The sequence below is a fragment of the Giraffa tippelskirchi genome, chromosome 9, assembly GCF_054371585.1.
Source record: "Giraffa tippelskirchi isolate mGirTip1 chromosome 9, T2T-mGirTip1v1.2.pri, whole genome shotgun sequence".
NCBI classification, from domain to species: Eukaryota; Metazoa; Chordata; class Mammalia; order Artiodactyla; family Giraffidae; genus Giraffa; species Giraffa tippelskirchi.
Genome location: NC_137283.1, coordinates 57,824,451 through 57,844,736, shown reverse-complemented (window position 1 = coordinate 57,844,736; position 20,286 = coordinate 57,824,451). Strand labels below are relative to the sequence as shown.

General features: G+C 47.3%; 1 protein-coding gene across 3 annotated transcripts in view; it reads left to right on the top strand.

The window, feature by feature from the left end:
- The window catches only part of PODXL2 (podocalyxin like 2), a 56,185-nt gene that overhangs the window by 3,518 nt on the left and 32,381 nt on the right, over positions 1–20,286 (top strand). For all 3 annotated transcript variants that reach the window (XM_081526610.1, XM_081526611.1, XM_081526609.1), the window contains exon 2: positions 1,652–1,930. In XM_081526610.1, the coding sequence (XP_081382736.1) occupies positions 1,652–1,930 (279 nt within the window). The remainder of the gene's footprint in view (positions 1–1,651; positions 1,931–20,286) is intronic.

The window sequence follows — 20,286 nt, the reverse complement described above, 5'->3', positions numbered from 1 at the left end:
GCTGGGGCAGATGTTTGGAGCTGAGGCTGGAAGTAGGAGGAGGACTTAGGCAGATGGATGCAGGTGACCACGGGCGTCACCTGCTCTGGTTAAAGGCTGTTTGAGACTCTGATAGCGTCTGTTTCTTCCCTGTTTTTTTCCTTGAAGTCACATAGAATAACTGATCTTCATTATTCATATCAACTTTTTGTTTAAATGTGTTTGAAGACCCTGACCATTGTCGCTCTTAAACGTTTTTTTTTCTTGGCCAAGAATGCCCTGCTTCTCTGTTCTCCATAAAGGAGGAGGCTACTTCCACGTGTAGACTGCAGTCTGCCCTTCAGAGTGCAGTCCATACACTGCATGGGGCTGACCTTACCTGGTGGCCTCACGTCTGGGGGCTTCTCCATCCTGCTCTACAGATTGGGGGGGGGGCGAAGTGCGGAGGGGGAAGGGGGCAGACGCTCCCCCAGAGTCACTCAGCCACAGGCCAGAGCCCCTGCCTGCCTTGTTCCACTGCAGCAGTCTGAGTCTGATTGCAATACCTGTGTGTCCTCCCATGCACACTTGTTACTTTGTTCCGCCTCTTCCCCTATACCCCAGGCTGCTTTCCTTAGATTCAAGTGTATTTGTGATTCTCTTGTCTGTTCTGTCTCTCTCTGGACGCATTCTCTGTTTCTGGTAGAACTTGCTTCTGAGTCTGAAACATCTGTCTTCCTTAGTGGCCACTTGTTGGGCTTAGGGCTTACTATTGCATAAGGTGCTTGTAAGCATTAAAATTTAGGTAATGCTTGTGTGCTGTGCTTAATCAGTGGTGTCTGACTCTTTGTAGCCCACTAAAATCCATGGGGATTCTCCAGGCAGGAATGCTGGAGTGGGTTGCTATGCCCTCCTCCAGGTGATCTTCCCAACTCAGACACTGAACCCAGGTCTCCCTCATTGCAGGCTGATTCTTTACCATCTGAGCCACCACGGAAGCCCAGATAACACTTACACGACTAAACATCTCCACGGACTGTTGTCAAGTCACCTCACAGTGCTCTCCAAGCACAGAGCAGGAAGTAGCTCCTGAAATTCCCTCTTTCTTGCATCATTGAATATTAGTCTTGAAAAGAGAATTTGGAGGTCCTTTCACCTGCTTTCCTCGTTTTTCAGATGAGGAGACTGAGGGCTGAAGACTTAGAGCAAGTTAGTGATACTTTTGTAATTAGTATTGAAATCATAAAACCAGCAAATAGGGGTGTTTCCTGTTCATAGTGAATGGGAGTGAGAGAGAAGGAAAAAAAAAGATGCCCTTTATTTTACTGTTTTTTGTTTTGTACATTAGGATAGAGGGTCCAGGGTTCCAAACAGACCTGTCATTACCAGCCCGGGATGAATTTGACCTGTGACCACCTCACATGGTCTTAAAAACCGTGTGCCGCTAAAACACAGATCAGGTTCTTCATGCAGTTTTGGAAAGTGTTCGGCCTAGGATAGGAGCCTGGGGAGCAGTGTGCATACAGGATCCGGGAAAGCGGGGCCCCTTCTGACCTGCCCCCCATGCCCGCAGCCCTGGGCGTCAGGAGTGTCCACGAAGCCCCCACCCTCCCCCTGGGCCCTTGGTCCTTGCAGGCGGGTCTCCATCCTGTGCCCTCTTCCCCCTTAACCCCCAGCTTTCCTGTCTGTGCAGGAGCGTCCCTGGGCGTGTGTGCTGCCGGGTCCGAGGAGCCCGGCTCAGAGGGCCTCCCCTCCACTTCTCTGCTGGACCTCCTGCTGCCCACAGGCCTGGAGCCGCTGGACTTGGAGGAGCCGAGCGAGGCTGTGGGCCTGGGTGCTGGCCTGGGAGCCCCTGGCTCGGGCTTCCCCAGCGAGGAGAGTGACGAGTCCCGCATCCTGCAGCCGCCACAGTACTTCTGGGAAGAGGAGGACGCGCTCAACGAGTCCAGTCTGGGCCTGGGACCCAGCGCAGGTACCGTGCTCGCCCGCCCTTGTTTTTAAAGATCTGCTTATTTATATTTTGGCCGTGCTGGGTCCTTGTTGCTGTGCTCAGCCTGCCTCTAGTCACGGTGCATGGCCTTCTCGTCTCAGGGACCTCTCGTTGCAGAGCGCAGGCTCTCGGCACGAGGGTCAGCAGCTGTGGTTCCCGGGCTCTGGTGTGCTGGCTCGGTAGTGGTGGCCTCCAGGCTTTGCTGCCCCTCGGCATGTGGGATCCTCCCGGGCCAGGGCTGGAACCTGTGCCTTCTGCATTGGCAGGTGGATTCTTAACCACCGGCCCACCAGGAAAGCCCCCGTCTCTCTTAAGATGTGTGCTGATTGCCGCCGGGAGGCTGAGCATGATGCCAGATGGCCCCTTCCTTGCCCACATCCCATCTCTTCTCCCTCCTCACCTGCTTTCACCCTCTGCTGCCCTCCAGAACCTCAAGGCTAGGTCTCTGGATTCTGAGGGCCTTACTGGCCCAAGAGACCCCTTTCCCTTTTGTAATATTCACGGCTGTGTAGTGACCTGTGTTCTGTGCTCGTATAATTGAGTGTAACGCTGACAGCCCATGAGATGAAGGGTGTTAACCCTGTTCGGAACATGAGAAAACCGAGGCTCAGAGAGGAGAAGTGGGCCTGAAGTCACAGAGCTGTCGAGGTGGTCAGTTGTAATTCAAGTGTCAGTCTATCCAGGGCCTCAGGTTGACTGGTTGTTTCCTGTTCTGTGCTGTGTGGTCTCTGTTGAAGGGTCCCAGGGTCTCTGAGCCCCACTAGGCGATCTGAGCACCCTTCCCTGGGTCTGCCCCGGGCTGGGCCGGGCTCGGGCGCATGGCTGCGGCTGAGGACAGAGCGACAGGGCTCCCCGGCTGGCAGCCGCCGCCGCTGTGCGGGGCTCTCGGCTGACGCTGGGCACTCAGACTGTGTGCCCAAGTGTGGGGCTGGGCGTTACAGATTTAGCCCTGGGATTTTTTTAAATAAATGTAGTTTGGGTTTGTGTTCTCTAATTACAAAAATAATACATGAAAAATACAGAAAACGTGAGAAACACAAAAATAATACAAAGAAGAAAATCTCCCCATGATGTCATGATGAAGAGATGATAAGCACTAGTAGTTTGGGCTTCATGCCTTTAGTCACTTTTATATGCAACATTGAAGTCATTTTTTCCACTTAAGATATTTCTTAAATTAAATTTATATCCACATTGTTAGCTATTCTTTTATAAGCTGGTTTTCAGTGACTCTGTAGTATTTCCTCAGGTAGCGCATCATCCTTGATGTGGAGCAGTTCCCTGTTGCTGAATGTACAGTTTCCAGTTTGTTTGTTTGTTTTATTTGTCTGTGACTGTGCTGGGTCTTCATTGTGGTGTGCGGGCGTCTCATTGCAGCGGCCCCTCTTGCTGAAGAGCACCAGCTCGGTACTTGTGGCACACGGGCTTAGTTCTTTGGCTTGTGGGATCATCCCAGACCGTGGACGGCACCCGTGTCCCATGCATGGGCAGATGGCTTATTAACCACAGGGCCACCAGGGGAGCCCTAGTTTGCACTTGTGATGATGCTGCAAAAACCTGTATGTATCTTTGCACTTTTCTGGTTGTTTCTTGGGATAAACTTCTAGAGTCAAATTGCTAGGTCTAAAGATGTATCAGTCAGCACCCCAGCATCCCAGAAACAAAGTCATGCCCACACTGAGGCCATCCAAGGAGGGTGTGTTTTGGTGGGGTTGTTGTTGTTGTTGTTGGACACGTCCTGCCTCAGGTTTATTGTACCAGTGTCCAGGAGCACACCAGTCCCGTGCAGACAGCAGCCCGGGGGTCACACCAGTTGTCCTGTCCTCCCACCGGCAGACGGCGGCCTGCACTCTGGAGCCTGTGTGGGGGCTTGGGCGCCTTTGGGAGAGCTGCAACCGTAGCTACGATGCCTGGGCCTTGGTTCGAGCCTTGGCCTGGGACTTCGGGACGCTTGGTGACGTGGGCACCAGCACGTTGCCGGGCTTCAGGTGAGCGGTGTAGGTGAGTCCCCCAAGCGTGCGCTGCCGCCCGTGAGGACCTGGGGCTCAGACTCCTTGGGCTCTTCGTGAGCCTTGACAGCCCCGGCAGGTGCACTCATGGCCCACGTCGTCTCGAGGCCCTCCCTGCTGTGCTTCTGGGCAGAGCGCATGTTCCTCAGGAACTTGGGGTCCACCTTCTTAAGAGATTCATGCTTCGTGACCAGGGTTTCTCGATGCTGTGTCTGTGCCAAGTTGGGGACTGGTGTGCGGTGTGGTTCTTGGACTAGGCCATGTCTGCAGATCCTGAAGCAGCTGGGAGCAGAGAGACCAGGGAGGGTCATTCACAGACAGTAGGCTCACCAAGGGATCAGCACGGGGTAGCGACCCGGGAAGTCCGGGGCTCCTGACAGCAGAGTGCTCAGTGCCCCACCCGCAGGGGACAAAGAAAGGCACAGACAGCGGGAGCCTCTCCTGTGTGGGGAGGGATTGGGGAGCAGGGATCCTGACCCCAGCAGTGAGGTGACGGGGCCGAGGGCGGAGGGTCGGTGCTCGGGCTCCAGCTCCTCCGGGCTCCCTGTTGCCGGCTGTGCTTCCCCAGCCTGTCGAGAAGTCTGGGCGGGACTGCGGACGGTTCACGGGGTGGGGACAGGTGGGGCCTGACATGGACGTGCCTCTTCTGCAGGCTTGTGTTCAGTGTGGCCAGAGCGGCCTCCAGAAAGGGCGCTCCAGTTTGCATGCCCGGGGGGAGTGAATGCCAGGTTCTGGACCCTTCCCATCACTGAATTCTCTGACTTGAAGATCTTTGTCAGTTTGATACACAAAACTCTAATGGCTGGTGAGTTTTTACTGTGGGGCTTCTCTGGTGGCTCAGCAGTAAAGAATCCGCCCGCCAATGCAGATGCAGAGACATGGGTTCAGTCCCTGGGTCAGGAAGATCCCCTGGAGAAGGAAATGGCAGCTCACTCCAGTATTCTTGCCTGGGAAATGTCACAGACAGAGGAGCTTGGTGGAGTCCTTGAGGTCGCAGAGTTGGACACGACTGAGTGACTATAAACAACAATGGATTGTAACTGAAGTGTGTAATTTGAAACACACACACACTGAATGTATTATATAGTCTAGTTCTTTTTGATTTGAAGCACATGCGATTCAGAGCAAACTTTGGAGTCAGGCAGAGTCCAAAGCTCCAGCCCTGTGATTTTGGGCAGGTGTCAATCTAAGCCTGTTTTCTCTTGAGGGAAATAGGATCACAGCATTGTGAGGTTTAAATGCAATAGTATATTTGAAGTGCTTAACACATATTAAATGTGTTATGAGATAACATGGAAATGTTAGCTATTATTATTACGTTTCCATTTTTTTTGAGGCTTGTTTATCACTGTACAAGTCTTTATATAAAAGGGATACAAACTTAGTGTCTGACATAAATAGAAAGTTTTTTCCAGTTTATTGCTCACTTTTTATTATATTAATACTTGACATACATAAGTGAAAATCTTTAAGCTTTGACACTCTTCCTTTTGAAATGTTCTTATGTGTTTTGTTTAGAAAAGCCTTTCCCTCTATGAGATAGATGCCGCTTTATTTCTTCTGTTCTTTTGCAGCTTAGGTTTTGCTTGTGACTGTCTGCTGGCTGTCATCTGCTTGGGCTGGGGTATAGGGTGGGGATGGAGCTCATCTGTGTGGAGGGCTGTGGCCGCAGCAGCTGTGCTGCGCTCCGTCGTGTCCTACTCTTTGTGACCCTATGGATTGTAGCCCGCCAGGCTCCTCTGTCCATGGGATTCTCCAGGCAAGAGTACTGGAGTGGGCTGCCATGCCATCCTCCAGGGGATCTTCCCGACCCAGGGATCAAACCCAGGTCTTCTGCGCTGCGGGCAGATTCTTTACCAGCTGAGCTACCGGGAAGCCTGCCTGAGGCGGCGCTTCTGGGTAGTCTGTCCTGTCCTCGTTGAGGTGTGCTCCCTGTCTTCCGTGGTGCTGTGAGGGGTCTTCCCCTTTTGTCCAGACTCTTGGGGTTTTGGTGGGAGAGGAGCAGTCGCTCAGAGGGTCCGTCGGGAAGGAGCAGCTGTGCGCCTGGGCCGTCCTGGGACAGCGGTGGGGTGGCCAGCCTGACGAGCTCAGCTTTGCTCTGCCCCTGCCTTCCCGCACACGGACTCTCTCCTCCCAGTGGCCTCCCAGGACTCTGAGTAACTGGCCGCCACTCACTGGGTGTGACAGGCCCTCCCGCCGGCTGCACGCAGTGTGCTTCCTGGTCTGTGCTGTTCACCCCTGAACGGTGGGGAGACGCATGGCCGCTCGGGCCGGGACCAAGGAGGGCTCCGTCCTTGCCCCTCCCCTGTTGCTCCGCTTGCCCACAGCCTTGCGCTTTCCCCAGCTTAGTCTCTTCTCCGTGCAGCCAAGGAGATCTCTGGAGAAAGGGGACCGTGGGATCCAGGCCGCACGTCTTGGCTCTGCAGCAGACACCCTTGCTGTTTGGCCCACCTCCTCCATCCTGCCACCGCCCCGTCGAATTAGCCTGCCGTCAGCATGCTTGGTGGACGGGAGACTGGGGGTGCACAGGGGTGCTCAGTGCCTTCTCAAGGTCACAGCCATTGTGTGATGGAGCTGTGTTGAGAGTCAGTCTTATTACCGACTGTGGCTCCAGCCTGACCCCCAGGCCTGCGACGCCCTCACCCTGTCCCAGCTCTCCATTCCGACTGCCTGTGGCTGGGTCCTCCTTAGCCCCTGCCAGAGAGGCTGTCCGTGAGAGGCTCCTGCGGGGGACGGGGCCCCTGCCAGTTTCCATGCTGGTGGTGCCCTGGCGGGGGGGCTGCAGTCCAGCCTGTGTCCCTGCAGTGGGCCCCTGGCTGGATGGAGGGCACGCCTTTTCCTAATTCTCCCCCCGGGGGGGACATCTCTGTGCTGCCGATGGCCCTGAGGTCAGCCTGCTGGGCCTGCCTCTGTGTTCTCACAGTGTGGGAGCTACGCTCTGAGGCTGTGGCAGGCGCAGAGTGTTCAGGCCGTGGGGCTGGTCTGTATGAGGTGGGTCTTGCCCCAAGAGCAAGGCCTAGGGTAGGCCCGTGCGTGCACTCCCCTCGCCCTCTGCTCCCAACCCGGAGAGTCAGAGGCTTCCCTCCAGGGTCTCTGGGAGGGGGCAGGGCATCATTCGTGGGATTACTGCTCAGGTCGGGGAGACACAGAGGCCTGCAGAGGGCTTGCCAGTGTGGGGAGTCTGCCCAGAGTTCAGGGCGAGCCTCGCAGACTGCGCGTGCAGCAGTGGCCTCGATGGCTGGCGGCCGTGCTGCAGGCTGTTGCAGTATTGAGGACATGTAGCCGCGAGTCCAGCTCCGAGTTCTGCTAGGCACCAAGTTGGGTGTTGTGTTGTGTTACCTCATTTAATCTTCACAGAAGCATTGAAGTATTTATTGTTATTCCCATTTGACCAGTGGACAAACTGAGGTTAGTGGAGTCTGGGTAACAGCTCAGCTAATAAGTGCAAGAACCAGAATGCAGACTCCAGACCTTGGCTGTCTCCCTCTCCTGTTGCCTCTCAGCTGAGTGATTTTACTAGAGCCCAGCAGTAATGTCTTAGGTCTTGTGTAGGACTTGACACTGGTTTTTTCGCAGCGTTTGCGCCTTGCGTAGTTCCCTGCACTTCACAACTGCTCTGTGGGCTCAGCAGAGCAGCACACGTGCTGAGACTGAGGCTGAGAGGTTGTGAGCTTTGTCCGAGGTCAGGTGGCTTGTGTGCGGCAGAGCCCAGTCTGGGATCAGGGCCTCCTAAGCAGGCCTTGCCCTGAGCTCTGCGATGGTGTGTGTCAAAGAGGGAACAGTGTGTGGGGTTGTCCTGGGGCCTGTTCTGTGCATCGTTTCTGGTCTTTCAGGCCTGGAGGAGCTGGAGCCGGGGCCTGAACCAGGAGTGATCCTCGGGGGCCTGACGTCTGAGCCTGGCCCGTGATGAGGGCTGTGACCTTTCTAACCTTGGCTTCGGCCTCTTCGTCCTCGGGTGAGACCATGGGAGTGATAGATTGAACTCTTATCCAGCTTTAAAATACTATGATTCTCTGACATTTTGGGTGAAAAGACTGGTCTCAACAAAGAAGGGAAAAAAAGTAGAATGTACATCCCTGCTCTGCCAGCGAATCAAGCCCGCCTGTAGCCTGATCGGTTAGTTCACGCACTATGTTCGTGACCAGGACTAGTTTCCCGGATTCCCCTCCATCCCCAGACAGTGCTGCTGCCGCCCTGCGCTTTTGTTTTCCCGTGTCCTCAATAAAGTTCTCTGCTTGTGGCTTTAATTTTCCTAGTGAGCAAGCTAATTAGTGTTCCACGGGATGAGAGAGAACTCTCTTAAGGCTGGCACGTTCTAGAAACCCAACTCAGCCAGGCTTACAGGCCTATGTGCGAGGAGTGTGTGTTGGCCTGTTACACCAGCGCCCGGCATCAGTTTCCAGCCCAGGCGCGTGGGGTCCGGGTGTTGAGATGGCGTCAGGACCTGCCTCGGCCCATCGTGGTTACTGTCCCTCCCTTGTCCTCACTCCTAGGTGGCCAGCCTGTGTGGTCGCTGAGCAAGGCTCCCAGCCGCTCTCACTTAGCAAGCCCAGCGTGGGGGGAGCTCAGCTGGAGAAGACACAGGGCGGTTCCTTGGTCTGGCCTGGTCTGGGTCCTGAGCCCCCCGAAGCCAGCGTAGGGCCCCGCACTCCTGGACCAGGTAGGAGAGGGTGGGAGGGCCCCTCAGTGGAGGATCCGGGTGCCGTTGACAGAGGGGGACAGAATGATGCTCTTGACTGGGGGCGCCCCTGAGTGCTTAGCTCTGTAATCATTTTCATGTCAAGTTCTCTTTTCCCTCATGGCAGCCTGACTAGTCTCACGTCTCGTTGTGGGGGAGATGGCTCGGGGAGGTTCCCAGGTGGTGGTGGCAGGGGCTCAGCTCTGCGGGCTCTGCTTCAGGACCCGCTCCTTCTCTGTGTCAGCCCCTTCCTCACGATACTTCAGTTGCTGCTGTTTGGAGTGAATTTGTGGATGCCAGGTCATTGCAGCAGCTGGCTGCTGGGCCTGGAGGTGATTTCCGTGCAGCCGTCTTGGTGGGTCGTATCTGCCATGCAGTGATTTGACCTTCCTGGTAGCTGCACACACATCAGGCATGTTTCCTGACAGAAGCACTTCACCTGGATGCCAAAAAAAGAATGAAGAAAAATGTGTCATATTTTTGTTTTATACTAGTAATAAATATACTTATATGAAAATCGGAAGCATGCAACAAGTTAAAAGAAAAAACCAAGCATCCATAACCCCATCATTAACCCAGAGTTAGTGAAAGGTGACATTTTAGTGCATTTCTTACTGTACTCTCTAACCTTAATAGATAATAGATAAAGTATGCTTCTATGAAAGATGGCATTTGTGGGCACAGATCTTGGCTGTTTCACTTGCCCACATATTTCCAAGGCAGCAAACACAGCTCCAGCCTCAGCTTTGAGGCTGAATTAGCACCTCAAGTGTGGATGGGCTGGCTGCTTCAGTCAGCCTCCTGCCCTGTGAAAGCGGCATTGTGGCATGAGCAAAGCGTCATGAGAATCCATAATTGTTTCCTTAGAGTGTGTTTCTAGAAATAATAGCCTCAGGATGTTTGTCTTTAAGGTGTTGCATGTGTGCTTTCCCCTCCAAACTGCAGCCCGATTTCCCTCCCATCAGCGTCATGTGGAGTGCCTCTCTCCGCGTGCACGGTACCGGCTGTGACCCTGAAATGGACTCCTGCGTTGTCAGGTTGCCAGTCCACGAGATTTGTCCCCTGGGCTAATTTATGTTTCTGTGATGACTATTGAGTGTGACCATTAAAAAGTCATATTTAATTATACAGAAAGCTGCTTCGCTTGCATGTCTGTTCTACACAGACTTTTTGTGAGTTTTGTGAATGTTTCTGTATTAATACTCAGTTGAGTAACTCACTTTAGTGTTGCACTCAGGGGACAGTTTTCAGTGATTTGACATTAACCTAAAGGGATGTTTAAAATGATCTTTCAAGGCTACTGGCTCTGATGGTGGTTTTAATTCCTTGTCTGAAACGGAGGAATCAGTTCATTACTGTTTCAGCTGAGACTGAAGGTCAAATGAGAGGAATGCTTACCCTGGAAGGCAGAAGTAAAGTTCAGTGCAACCTTGGTAAACAGGAAAGAGAGCTACACAGCTGGGGTGAAGTATTAGGGGGGAAATTACGCAGCATGATCTCTTTAGTGAAAGCACTGTAGTGAGATCAAGAGAAAAAAAGGCCTTGATGCAGCTTATGTGCTGTGATAAAGTCAAACTGTGTGTGGGTCAGGAAATCTTCTTTTACATTTTGTGTTAGTTAGCTTCCAGTTAATGAATTTTGTTCAGTTTCTAACAGTTTTTTCACCAAATATTTATTGTGTGCCTACACTGTCGATTTTGTGAGCACTCTTTTTTTTATTTGAGCATTTTTTTATTTTAGAATATAGCTGATTAACAATGTTGGGATAGTTTCAGATGGACAGCAAAAAGACCCAGTCATACACACACATGTATCCATTCTCCCCCAAACTCCCCTCCCATCCAGGCTGCCACATAACATTGAGCAAAGTTCCCTGAACTCTACAGTAGGTCCTTATTGGTTTTCCATTGGAAATAACAGCAGTGAGTACCTGTCATCCCAAACTAACTTAGATATCCCTCCCCACCACGATCCTTCCCCATGGGTAACTATAAGTTTCTTCTCTAAGTTGGTGAGTGTGTTTCTGTTCTATAAATAAGTTCATTTGTATCATTTCTTTTTAGATTCTGAATGTAAGAGATCATATTTCTCTTTCTGGCACTGACTTAAGTTCACTCAGTATGACAGTCTCAAGGTCCATCCATGTTGCTGCAGACGGCATTAGTTTATTCTTTTTGTGGCTGAGTAATACTCCATTTGTATATATGAACCACATGTTCTTTATCCTCTCCTCTGTCGATGGACATACAGGTTGCTTCCATGTCGTGGCTATTTTTAACAGCACTGCACTGAACATCGGGCTGCATGTGTCCTTTAGGATCGTTTTCTTCTCTGGGTATATTCCCAGGACTGGGATTGCAGGGTCATGTGGTAGCTCTTGTTTTAGTTTTTACTAAGGAATCTCCATAGTGGCTGTACCAGTTTACATTCCCACCACTGTGGGAGAGTTCTCGTCTCTTCACATCCTCTCCAGCATTTCTTTGTGGATTTTCTTTTAAGTGTGTTTGAAAGCTTGTCAGAAATCATTTATCTGTTTACAAAGTTCCACTTACAATTCAGTGCAATTCAAGAAAAGGTTTGAGCAACCATGTTTATCTGGTGGTTTTGGCATCCCTGTACATAAGGTTGCTGCTGCTGCTGCTGCTGTTAAGTTGCTTCAGTCGTGTCCTACTCTGTGCGACCCCATAGACGGCAGCCCACCAGGCTCCCCCGTCCCTGGGATTCTCCAGGCAAGAACACTGGAGTGGGTCGCCATTGCCTTCTCCGTACATAGGGTTACTCACGACCTATGGGAGGGGAGAGAATCAATGAATCTTTATTATTCTTTTTTGGTACGTTTAAATTCATGTATTTATTATGACTGCACTGGGTCTTCATTGTTGCATGTGGGCTGCAGCGGTTACAGCTCCAGGCCTCCACGGTGTGGGCTCCGTAGTTGTGGCGCACAGGCTTCATGGCCCCACAGCATGTGGGGTCTTATTTCCCAGATAGGAATGGAACCCGTGTCCCTTGCATTGGCAGGCATATTCTTAACCCCTGGGTCACCAGAGAAGTCCCCTGTTGGTGGATTGTTTGATGATGATCAGTCTGACTGATCTTCTTTTTTGTGTGAGGTGATACCTCGTTTTGAGTTTTGATTTGCATTTCTCTAACAGCAGTGTTGAGCCTCTTTTCATGTGACTCTTGACCATCTGTATGTCTTGTTTGGAGAAACGTCCGTTTAGGTCTTCTAACCATTTTTTGATTGGGTTGTTTGTTTGGACGATATTAAGCCTCATGTGCTGTTTGTAAATTTTGGAGACTAATCCCTTATCGGTCATGTCATTTGCAATTATTTTGTCCCATTCTGTGGGTTGTCTTTTTGTTTTGTTTATGATTTCCTCTGCTGTGCAGAAGCTTTTGAGCTTAATGAGGTCCCATTTGTTTATTTTTGTTTTTATTTCCATTATTCTGGGAGCCAGATTGGAAAAGATATTGTTAAGATTTATGTCTTTGCCTATGAGAGTGCTTTGCCCATGTTTTCCTCTAGGAGTTGTAGTGTCACATTTAGATCTTTAGTCCATTTTGAGCTTCTTTTTTGTGTATAGTGTTAAACAATGATGTCATTTTATATTATTCATATAGCTGTCCAGTTTTCCCAGAGCTTGTTGAAGAAACTGGTATAGCCTTGCCTCCTTTGTCATGCATTAATTGACCATAAATGCATGGGTTTGCTTCTGGGCTTTCCATTTTGTTGTATTGGTCTATATTTCTATTTTTATGCTAGTCCCATGCTAGTTTTTAAAAATGTCTTCTTTATTTACTTAGTTTTGGCTGTGCTAGGTCTTTGTTACTGTGTGCGGGCTCTCTCTAGCTGTGTGAGTGGGGGTTGCTGTCTAATGCACCGCATGGACTTCTCATTGCGGTGGCTTCTCTGGTAGCATGGGCTCTCAGCAAGCAGGCTTCAGTAGTTGGAACATGCAGGCTCAGTAGTTGTGGCGTATGGGCCTAGTTGCCCTTTGGAATGTGGGATATTTGCAGACCAGGGATCAAATTCATGTCCCCTGCATTGGCAAGTGGATTCTTAACCACTGGACCTCCAAGGAAGTCCCTACCATACTGCTTTGATGACTGTGGCTTTGTAGTATAGTCTGAAGTCAAGGACCCTAATTTCCTCCAGCTCTGTCTTTCTTAAGATTGCTTTGCGTCTTCAGGCTCTTTGTGTCCTACACAGATTTTAAGATTTTTTTTTTGTTCTAATTTTGTGAAAATTGACATTGGTAATTTGATAGGAATTGCATTGAATCTGTACATTGCCTTGTGTAATATAGTCATTTTTACAATATTGATTCTTCAAATCCACAAACATGGAATATCTTTCCATCAGTTTGTATCTTCTTTGATTTCTTTCATCAGCATCTTAAGTTTTCAGAGGACAGGTTTTTTTGTCTCCTTAGGTAATTTATTTCTAGTAGTTTAGTTTTTTTGATGCAGTAGCAGATGGGATTGTTTCTTGAATTTCTCTTTCTGATCTATGTTCTCAGTATACAGAAATGCACCAGATTGCTGTGTATTTTGTAACCTGCAACTTTACAAAATCATTGATGAGCTCCAGTAGTTTTCTGGTAGCATGTTTAGGATTTTTTATGTATAGTATCATGTCATCTACAAACAGTGACAGTTTAACTTCTTTTCCACTTTGGATTCCTTTAATAGGTTCATACAAAAGTAATTGCACTTTTAGATTGTGACTTCTAAATTATAATAACTAGGCTCAAATCCATCCTTATTAATCAAAATAGGAACAGTTACAGTCAACACAGTTTTGCCAATGAGACATGTTGGTTTATTCCTGTAGCATAAAAATCTGTGCTTCAGGATTCAGTGAGCTCTTGGAAAGCATTTCCTGTCTCCTGCTGGTTGTAGAACAAGTGTTTTTCCCTGCACTAAGTGTTGAGATGCTTGAAGAAGTGGTAGTTGGGTGTCGAGAGATGAGGTGAATACACTGGATGAGGCAGAACTTCATAGCCCAATTTGTTCTGAGACGTTGGTAGTGTGACGTGTGATTGGGCATTGTTGTGGAGAAGAATCGGGTCCCTTCCATTGACCAGTACTGGCTGCAGGCATTGCAGTTCTTGGTGCATCTCATTGGTTTGCTGAGCATACTTCTCAGATTAATGGTTTCAGCAGGATTCAAAAAGCTGTAGTGGGTCAGATCAGCAACAGACCACCAGTGACCATGACCTTTTTATTTTATTTTTTTTTTAACTTTTTGTTTTATATTGGAGTACAATTATTTGACAGCGTTATTTTCAGGTGTACAACAAAGTGATTGAGTTATACATGTACTTGTTTCTATTCTTTTTCAAATTCTTTTCCCAATTAGGTTCCTGTAGAATATTGAGCAGAGTTCCATGTACTATACAGTAGGTTCTTGTCGGTTATCTCCTTTATTTTTTTCTTATATCTTATTGAAGTATAGTTGACTAACAGTGTTTCAGGTGCAGATCAAGTAGAATCTAAATGTCATAAATTTAGTTAGGCAAAATCATAAGTTTTCTAAAACATTTTATACATATAATTTATATAGATGTATGAAAAAGCTTTTCTACTATGCTAAGTAAAGGCTTGAGAAAGAACTTCAAAAAAAAAGAAGAGATGGAGAAATTGGAAAACATAAACTAAATGAAATGGGAGCACTGAATGTGAAATAGAAAAAGTGAAACAAGGTAGATAAAAGATCATCATATAGTCGGGTATTTTTTAAACATAACTGCTCATTAGAAACATATCTGGAGCTCTGGAAGGAAAAAAGCGATACTTGGGCATTTGTGTTTTTCAAAAAATTTCAAGATAATTCTGATATACATCTGGATTTTATAAAATGATTGCAGGCTTTTCTAGTTTTAGTGATACGGAGCTCTATTATTTTTCTGTTGACAAATTATGATACAATGGTATTAAGTGAGTAATAATTACATAATCACAATAGTGAAAGATGTTTGTCCGTTTTCACAGTCAGTACAAAAAAAATAAAAGATAATTACAGTTGCAGCCATAATAGGAGCATGACTAACCTACCTGTGACATAATCGCTACAGTTTGGGCCGGGGGTCGGGCAGAGCGGTGTGATAAGTGGAAGTGCATCTGCCAGCCAATCGGTGTCCTTCTGTTGATGTGTTTAATCCATTTACACTTAAGGTAATTATCAATATGTATGATCTTATTACTGTTTTCTTAATTGTTTTGAGTTTCTTTTCTGTAGGTCTTTTCCTTCTCTTGTGTTTCCTGCCTAGAGAAGTTCCTTTAGTATTTGTTGTAAAGCTGGTTTGGTGTTGCTGAATTCTGTTGACTTTTGCTTGTCTGGAAGGTTTTTTGATTTCTCCATCGAATCTGAAGGAGTCTTGCTGGGTTGAGTATTCTTGGTTGTAGGTTTTTCCCTTTCCTCACTTGAGATATATCATGCCATTTCCTTCTGACTTGCAGAGTTTCTGTTGGAAATCAGCTGAGAGCCTGATGGGAGTCCCCTTGTGTGTTATCTGTCCTTTCCCCCTTGTTGCCTTTAGTTTTTTACTTTGTCTTTAGTTTTTGTCACTTTGATCACTGCAGGTCTCCATGTGTTCCTCCTTGGGTTATCCTGCCTGGGACTCTGTCCTTCCTGGACTTGGGTGACTATTTCCTTTCCCTTGTTAGGCAAGTTTTCAGCTTCTCTCTTCAAATACTTTCTCAGGTCCTTTTCTCTCTCTTCATCTCCTGCTGGGACCCCTATAATGCAAATGTTGATGTTTAATGTTGTCCCAGAGGTCTCTTGGGCTGTCTTCATTTCTTTTCTTTTTTTTTCCTTCAATATTCTGTTTTGAGGCACTGATTTCCGCCATTCTTTCCTCCAGGTCATTGGTCCGTTCTTCTGCCTCTGTTATTCTCCTGTTGATTCCTTCTAGTGTATTACTCATCTCTTGTTTCTTCTTTAATTCTTGTAGGTTTGTGGTAAACATTTCTTGCATCTTCTCCATTGTTTTCCTGAGATCCTGGATCATTTTCACTATCATTATTCTGAATTCTTTTTCTGGAAAGTTGCCTGTCTCCACTTCATTAGTTGTTTTTTTGATGTTTTATCTTGTGCCTTCATCTGAGACATAACTTTCTGCTTTTTCATTGGACTGCTTTTCTGTAATACGGTTTTTGTTTTAGCCTCTGTGGGATTGTCCTTCTTCTTGCTTCTTCTGTCTGCTCTCTGATGGAGGAGGCTAAGAGGCTTGTTTAAGCTTCCTGATAGGACTGCCAATAGAAAAAACTGGGTCTTGTTCTGGTGGGCAGGGCCTTGCTCAGTAAAGCTTTAATCCAGTTATCTGCAGATGGGCAGATATGGTGTGTATGGGATTTGATTTTATCGTGATTGTGTGCCTCCTACAGTCTCACTGTGGCTTCTTCTTTGTCTTTTGTTGTTGTTTAGTCACTTAGTCATGTCCGACTGTTTGCAACCCCATGGACTGCAGCATGCCAGGCTTCCCTGTCCTTCACCATCTCCTGAAGGTCACTTAAATCCATGTCCATTGAGTCAGTTATGCCATCCAACCATCTCGTTCTCTGTCATCCTCTTCTTTGGACGGGGAATATCTTTTTTGATGGGTTCCAGGGTCCTCCTGTCAATGGTTGTTCAACAGCTAGTGGCAATTTTGGTGTTCTTACAGCACCATGACCTTTTTAAGGTGCAGGTTTGGCTTTGGGAAGTGCTTTGGAGCGTCTTCTCAGTCTAACCACTGAGCTGGTTGTCACCGGTTGTCATACAAAATCCACTTTTTGTCGCATATCACAATTCAATCAAGAAATGGTTCATTGTTGTTACCTAGATGACGCTTCCTTCTAGATGTTCAAGCTGGTTTTAGAAAAGGCAGAGGAACCAGAGATCAAATTGCCAACATCCGCTGGATCATCGAAAAAGCAAGAGAGTTCCAGAAAAACATCTATTTCTGCTTTATTGACTATGCCAAAGCCTTTGACTGTGTGGATCACAATAAACTGTGGAAAATTCTGAATGAGATGGGAATACCAGACCACCTGACGTGCCTCTTGAGAAACCTGTATGCAGGTAGGAAGGAACAGTTAGAATTGGACATGAAACAACAGACTGATTCCAAATAGGAAAAGGAGTACGTCAAGGCTGTATATTGTCACCCTGCTTATTTAACTTATATGCAGAGTACATCATGAGAAACGCTGGGCTGGATGAAGCACAAGCTGGAATCAAGATTGCCAGGAGGAACACAGATGACACCACCCTTATGGCAGAAAGTGAAGAAGAACTAAAGAGCCTCTTGATGAAAGTGAAAGAGAAGAGTGAAAAAGTTGGCTTAGAGCCCAATATTCAGAAAACTAAGATCATAGCATCTGGTCCCATCACTTCATGGCAAGTAGATGGGGAAATAGTGGAAACAGTGGCTGACTTTATTTTGGGAGGGGGGCTCCAAAATTACTGCAGATGGTGATTGCAGCCATGAAATTAAAAGATGCTTACTCCTTGGAAGGAAAGTTATGACCAACCTAGACAGCATATTAAAAAGCAGAGACATTACTTTGTCAACAAAGGTCCGTCTAGTCAAGGCTATGGTTTTTCCAGTGGTCATGTATGGATGTGAGAGGTGGACTATAAAGAAAGCTGAGTGCTGAAGAATTGATGCTTTTGAACTATGGTGTTGGGGAAGACTCTTGAGAGTCCCTTGGACTGCAAGGAGATCCAACCAGTCCATCCTAAAGGAGATCAGTCCTGGGTGTTCATTGGAAGGACTGATATTGAAACTGAAACTCCAATACTTTGGCAACCTGAGGCGAAGAACTGACTCATTGGAAGAGACCCTGATACTGGGAAAGATTGAGGGCAGGAGGAGAAGGGGACGACAGAGGATGAGATGGTTGGATGGCATCACCGACTCAATGGACATGAATTTGGGTAGGCTCCGGGAGTTGGTGATGAACAGGGAGGGCTGGCATGCTGCAGCTCATGGGGTTGCAAAGAGTTGGATATGACTGAGCGACTGAACTGAACTGAGATGACACTTCAAAACGACGATTTTTAAAAATTTTTGGTCAGCTCATGAGACACCCACTTAATGAGCTTTTTCACCTTCCCAATGTGCTTAAAATGCCAATTGACCATAGAATGATCAGTGTTGAGTTCTTGGGCAGTTTCTCATGTAGTTGTAAGAGGATCAGCTTCAATGATGCTCTCGGTTGTTGTCAACTTCTGATGGCTGGCCACTATGCTCCTCATCTTCAAGGCTCTTGTCGCTTTCAGAGCTTCCTGAGGCGCCCCTGCACTGCATGTTCTGTTGGCAGCTCCTGGGGCAAACGCGTGGTGGATGTTGCAGGTTGTCTTCACTGTTTACCACCCATTTTGAAACTGAATATGAAAATCGTTTGGTTTTGGTTTTTGTCTAACATCATTTCCCTAGTCTAAAATAAATATAAAATAAACCACAAGTAATAAGTTATTAGCAAAAAATAAAGCAAGAAATAAGCATTAAAATGATGTATACTGTGAGCATATTTATTTAAGAATGTATTCCATTATCAAATGGCAGAGTTCAATAATGCAAAACTGCAATTACTTTTGCACCAACCTAATTTTTGTGTTCCCTCTGTTGGCCATAGCTTGGACTTCCAAAACAGTGTTGCATAAAACTGATGAGAGTGAACATCCTTGTATTGTTCCTGATCTTAGAGGAAATGCTTTCAGCCTTTCACCATTGATAATGCTGTTAACTGTAGGTTTGTTGTATATGGCCTTTATTATGTTGAGATATGTTCTCTCTTTGCCCACTTTCTGGAGAGTTTTTTTTTTTTATCATAAATGGGTGCTAAATTTTGTCAAAAACCTTTTTCTGCATCTAGTGAGATAATCATATGATTTTTTAAAAAATAATTCGTTTGATTTTGGCTGTGCTAGATCTTTGTTGCTTTGCAGGCTTTTCTCTCCCTGTTGGGGAGAGCAGGGGCTCCTCTCGAGCTGTGGTGCATTGGTTCCTGTTTGCGCAGCTTCTCTTGTTGCGGAGCAGGGGCAGTAGGATCAGCAGGCTGCAGCAGTGGCAGTGTGCGGGCTTCAGGAGGTGGGGCGTGTGGGCTCAGTTAATTGCAGCTCCTGGGCTTTGGAGCACAGGCTTAACTTGCAGTGCACAGGCTTACTTGTGTCACGGCATGTGGGATATTCCCAGATCAGGGATCCAACTCGTTTCCTATATTCGCGGGCAGATTCTTTACCACTGAGCCACCAGGGAAGCCCCAATCATATGGTTTTTATTCTTCAATTTGTTGATGTGATATTATCACACTGATTGATTTGTAGATATTGAAAAATCCTTGCATCCTGGACTAAGTCCCACTTGGTCATAATACATGATCCTTTTAATGTATGCTGAATTCAGATTTTCCATATTTTGTTGAGGATTTGCATCTGTGTTTATTAATGATATCGGCCTGTACTTTTCTCTTTTGTGGTGTCTTTGTCTGGTTTTAGTATCAGTGATGGTGGCCTCATAGAGTGAATTTGGGAGTTTTCTTCCTCTGCAATTGTTTGGAGCAGTTTCAGAAGGATCGGTGTTAACTCTTCTTCAAACATTTGATAGAATTTGCCTGTGAAGTGATCAGGTCCTGGACTTTTGTTTGTTACGAGTTTTAAAATCACGGTTTCAATTTTAGTGCTTGTGATTGGTCTGTTCATATTTTCTGTTTCCTTCTGGCTCAGTCTTCAGTCTTGGTCCATGTAGTCAATGCTGTGGTTTTTCCAGTAGTCGTGTATGGATGAGAGAGTTGAACCATAAAGAAGACTGATCACTGAAGAACTGATGCTTTTGAACTGTGGTGTTGGAGAAGACTCTTGAGAGTCCCGTGGACTGCAAGGAGATCAGTCCTGAATGTTCACTGGAAGGACTGATGCTGAAGCTGAAACTCCAATCCTTGGCCCCTTAATGTGAAGAACTGACTCATTAGAAAAGACCCTGATGCTGAGCAAGATTGAAGGCAGGAGAAGAAGGGGACGACAGAGGATGAGATGGTTGGATGGCATCACTGACGCGATGGACATGAGTTTGAGTAGGCTTCAGGAGTTGGTAATGAACAGGGAGGCCCGGTATGCTGGGGTCCATGGGGTCCCAAAGAGTCTGACACGACTGAGCAACTGAACTGAGCTGAATAACACACATATAGACACATATGAACACACAAACACAGAGGCCTCATAGTTCCTGTTCCAAAATTTCAGCCAGGATCTTGAAGACCCAAACCATTTTCCCACAATAGTCCTAAATCTGGGAGAAGATCATTTAGGGCCTCTGTCTCTTCGTGCATATAACTCAGTAGTTGAGAAACATTAGCAGAATTATCTGGAATTAAAGCACAGTATTTGGTCTTAATGTGTACTCTGGCCATCCAGTGGTTTCCCTTTGCTTGTTGAAACTGACCACCTGACTGGATGTGAGCACCGCTCTCCTTTAGCCCAGCGTCAGCTTAGTGTCATCTGCCGAGTACTAATAAGGCAGTTGCTGTCACTGCCCATGGGCAGGCTGGCCATCCTGCTGCTGTCTGGTCCAGACGCTTAGATAGACATGCAACAGATTGATCTATAGGTCCTGAATGCTGGGTTAATGCACCAACGGCCATACCCTCTTCTTTAGTCACAA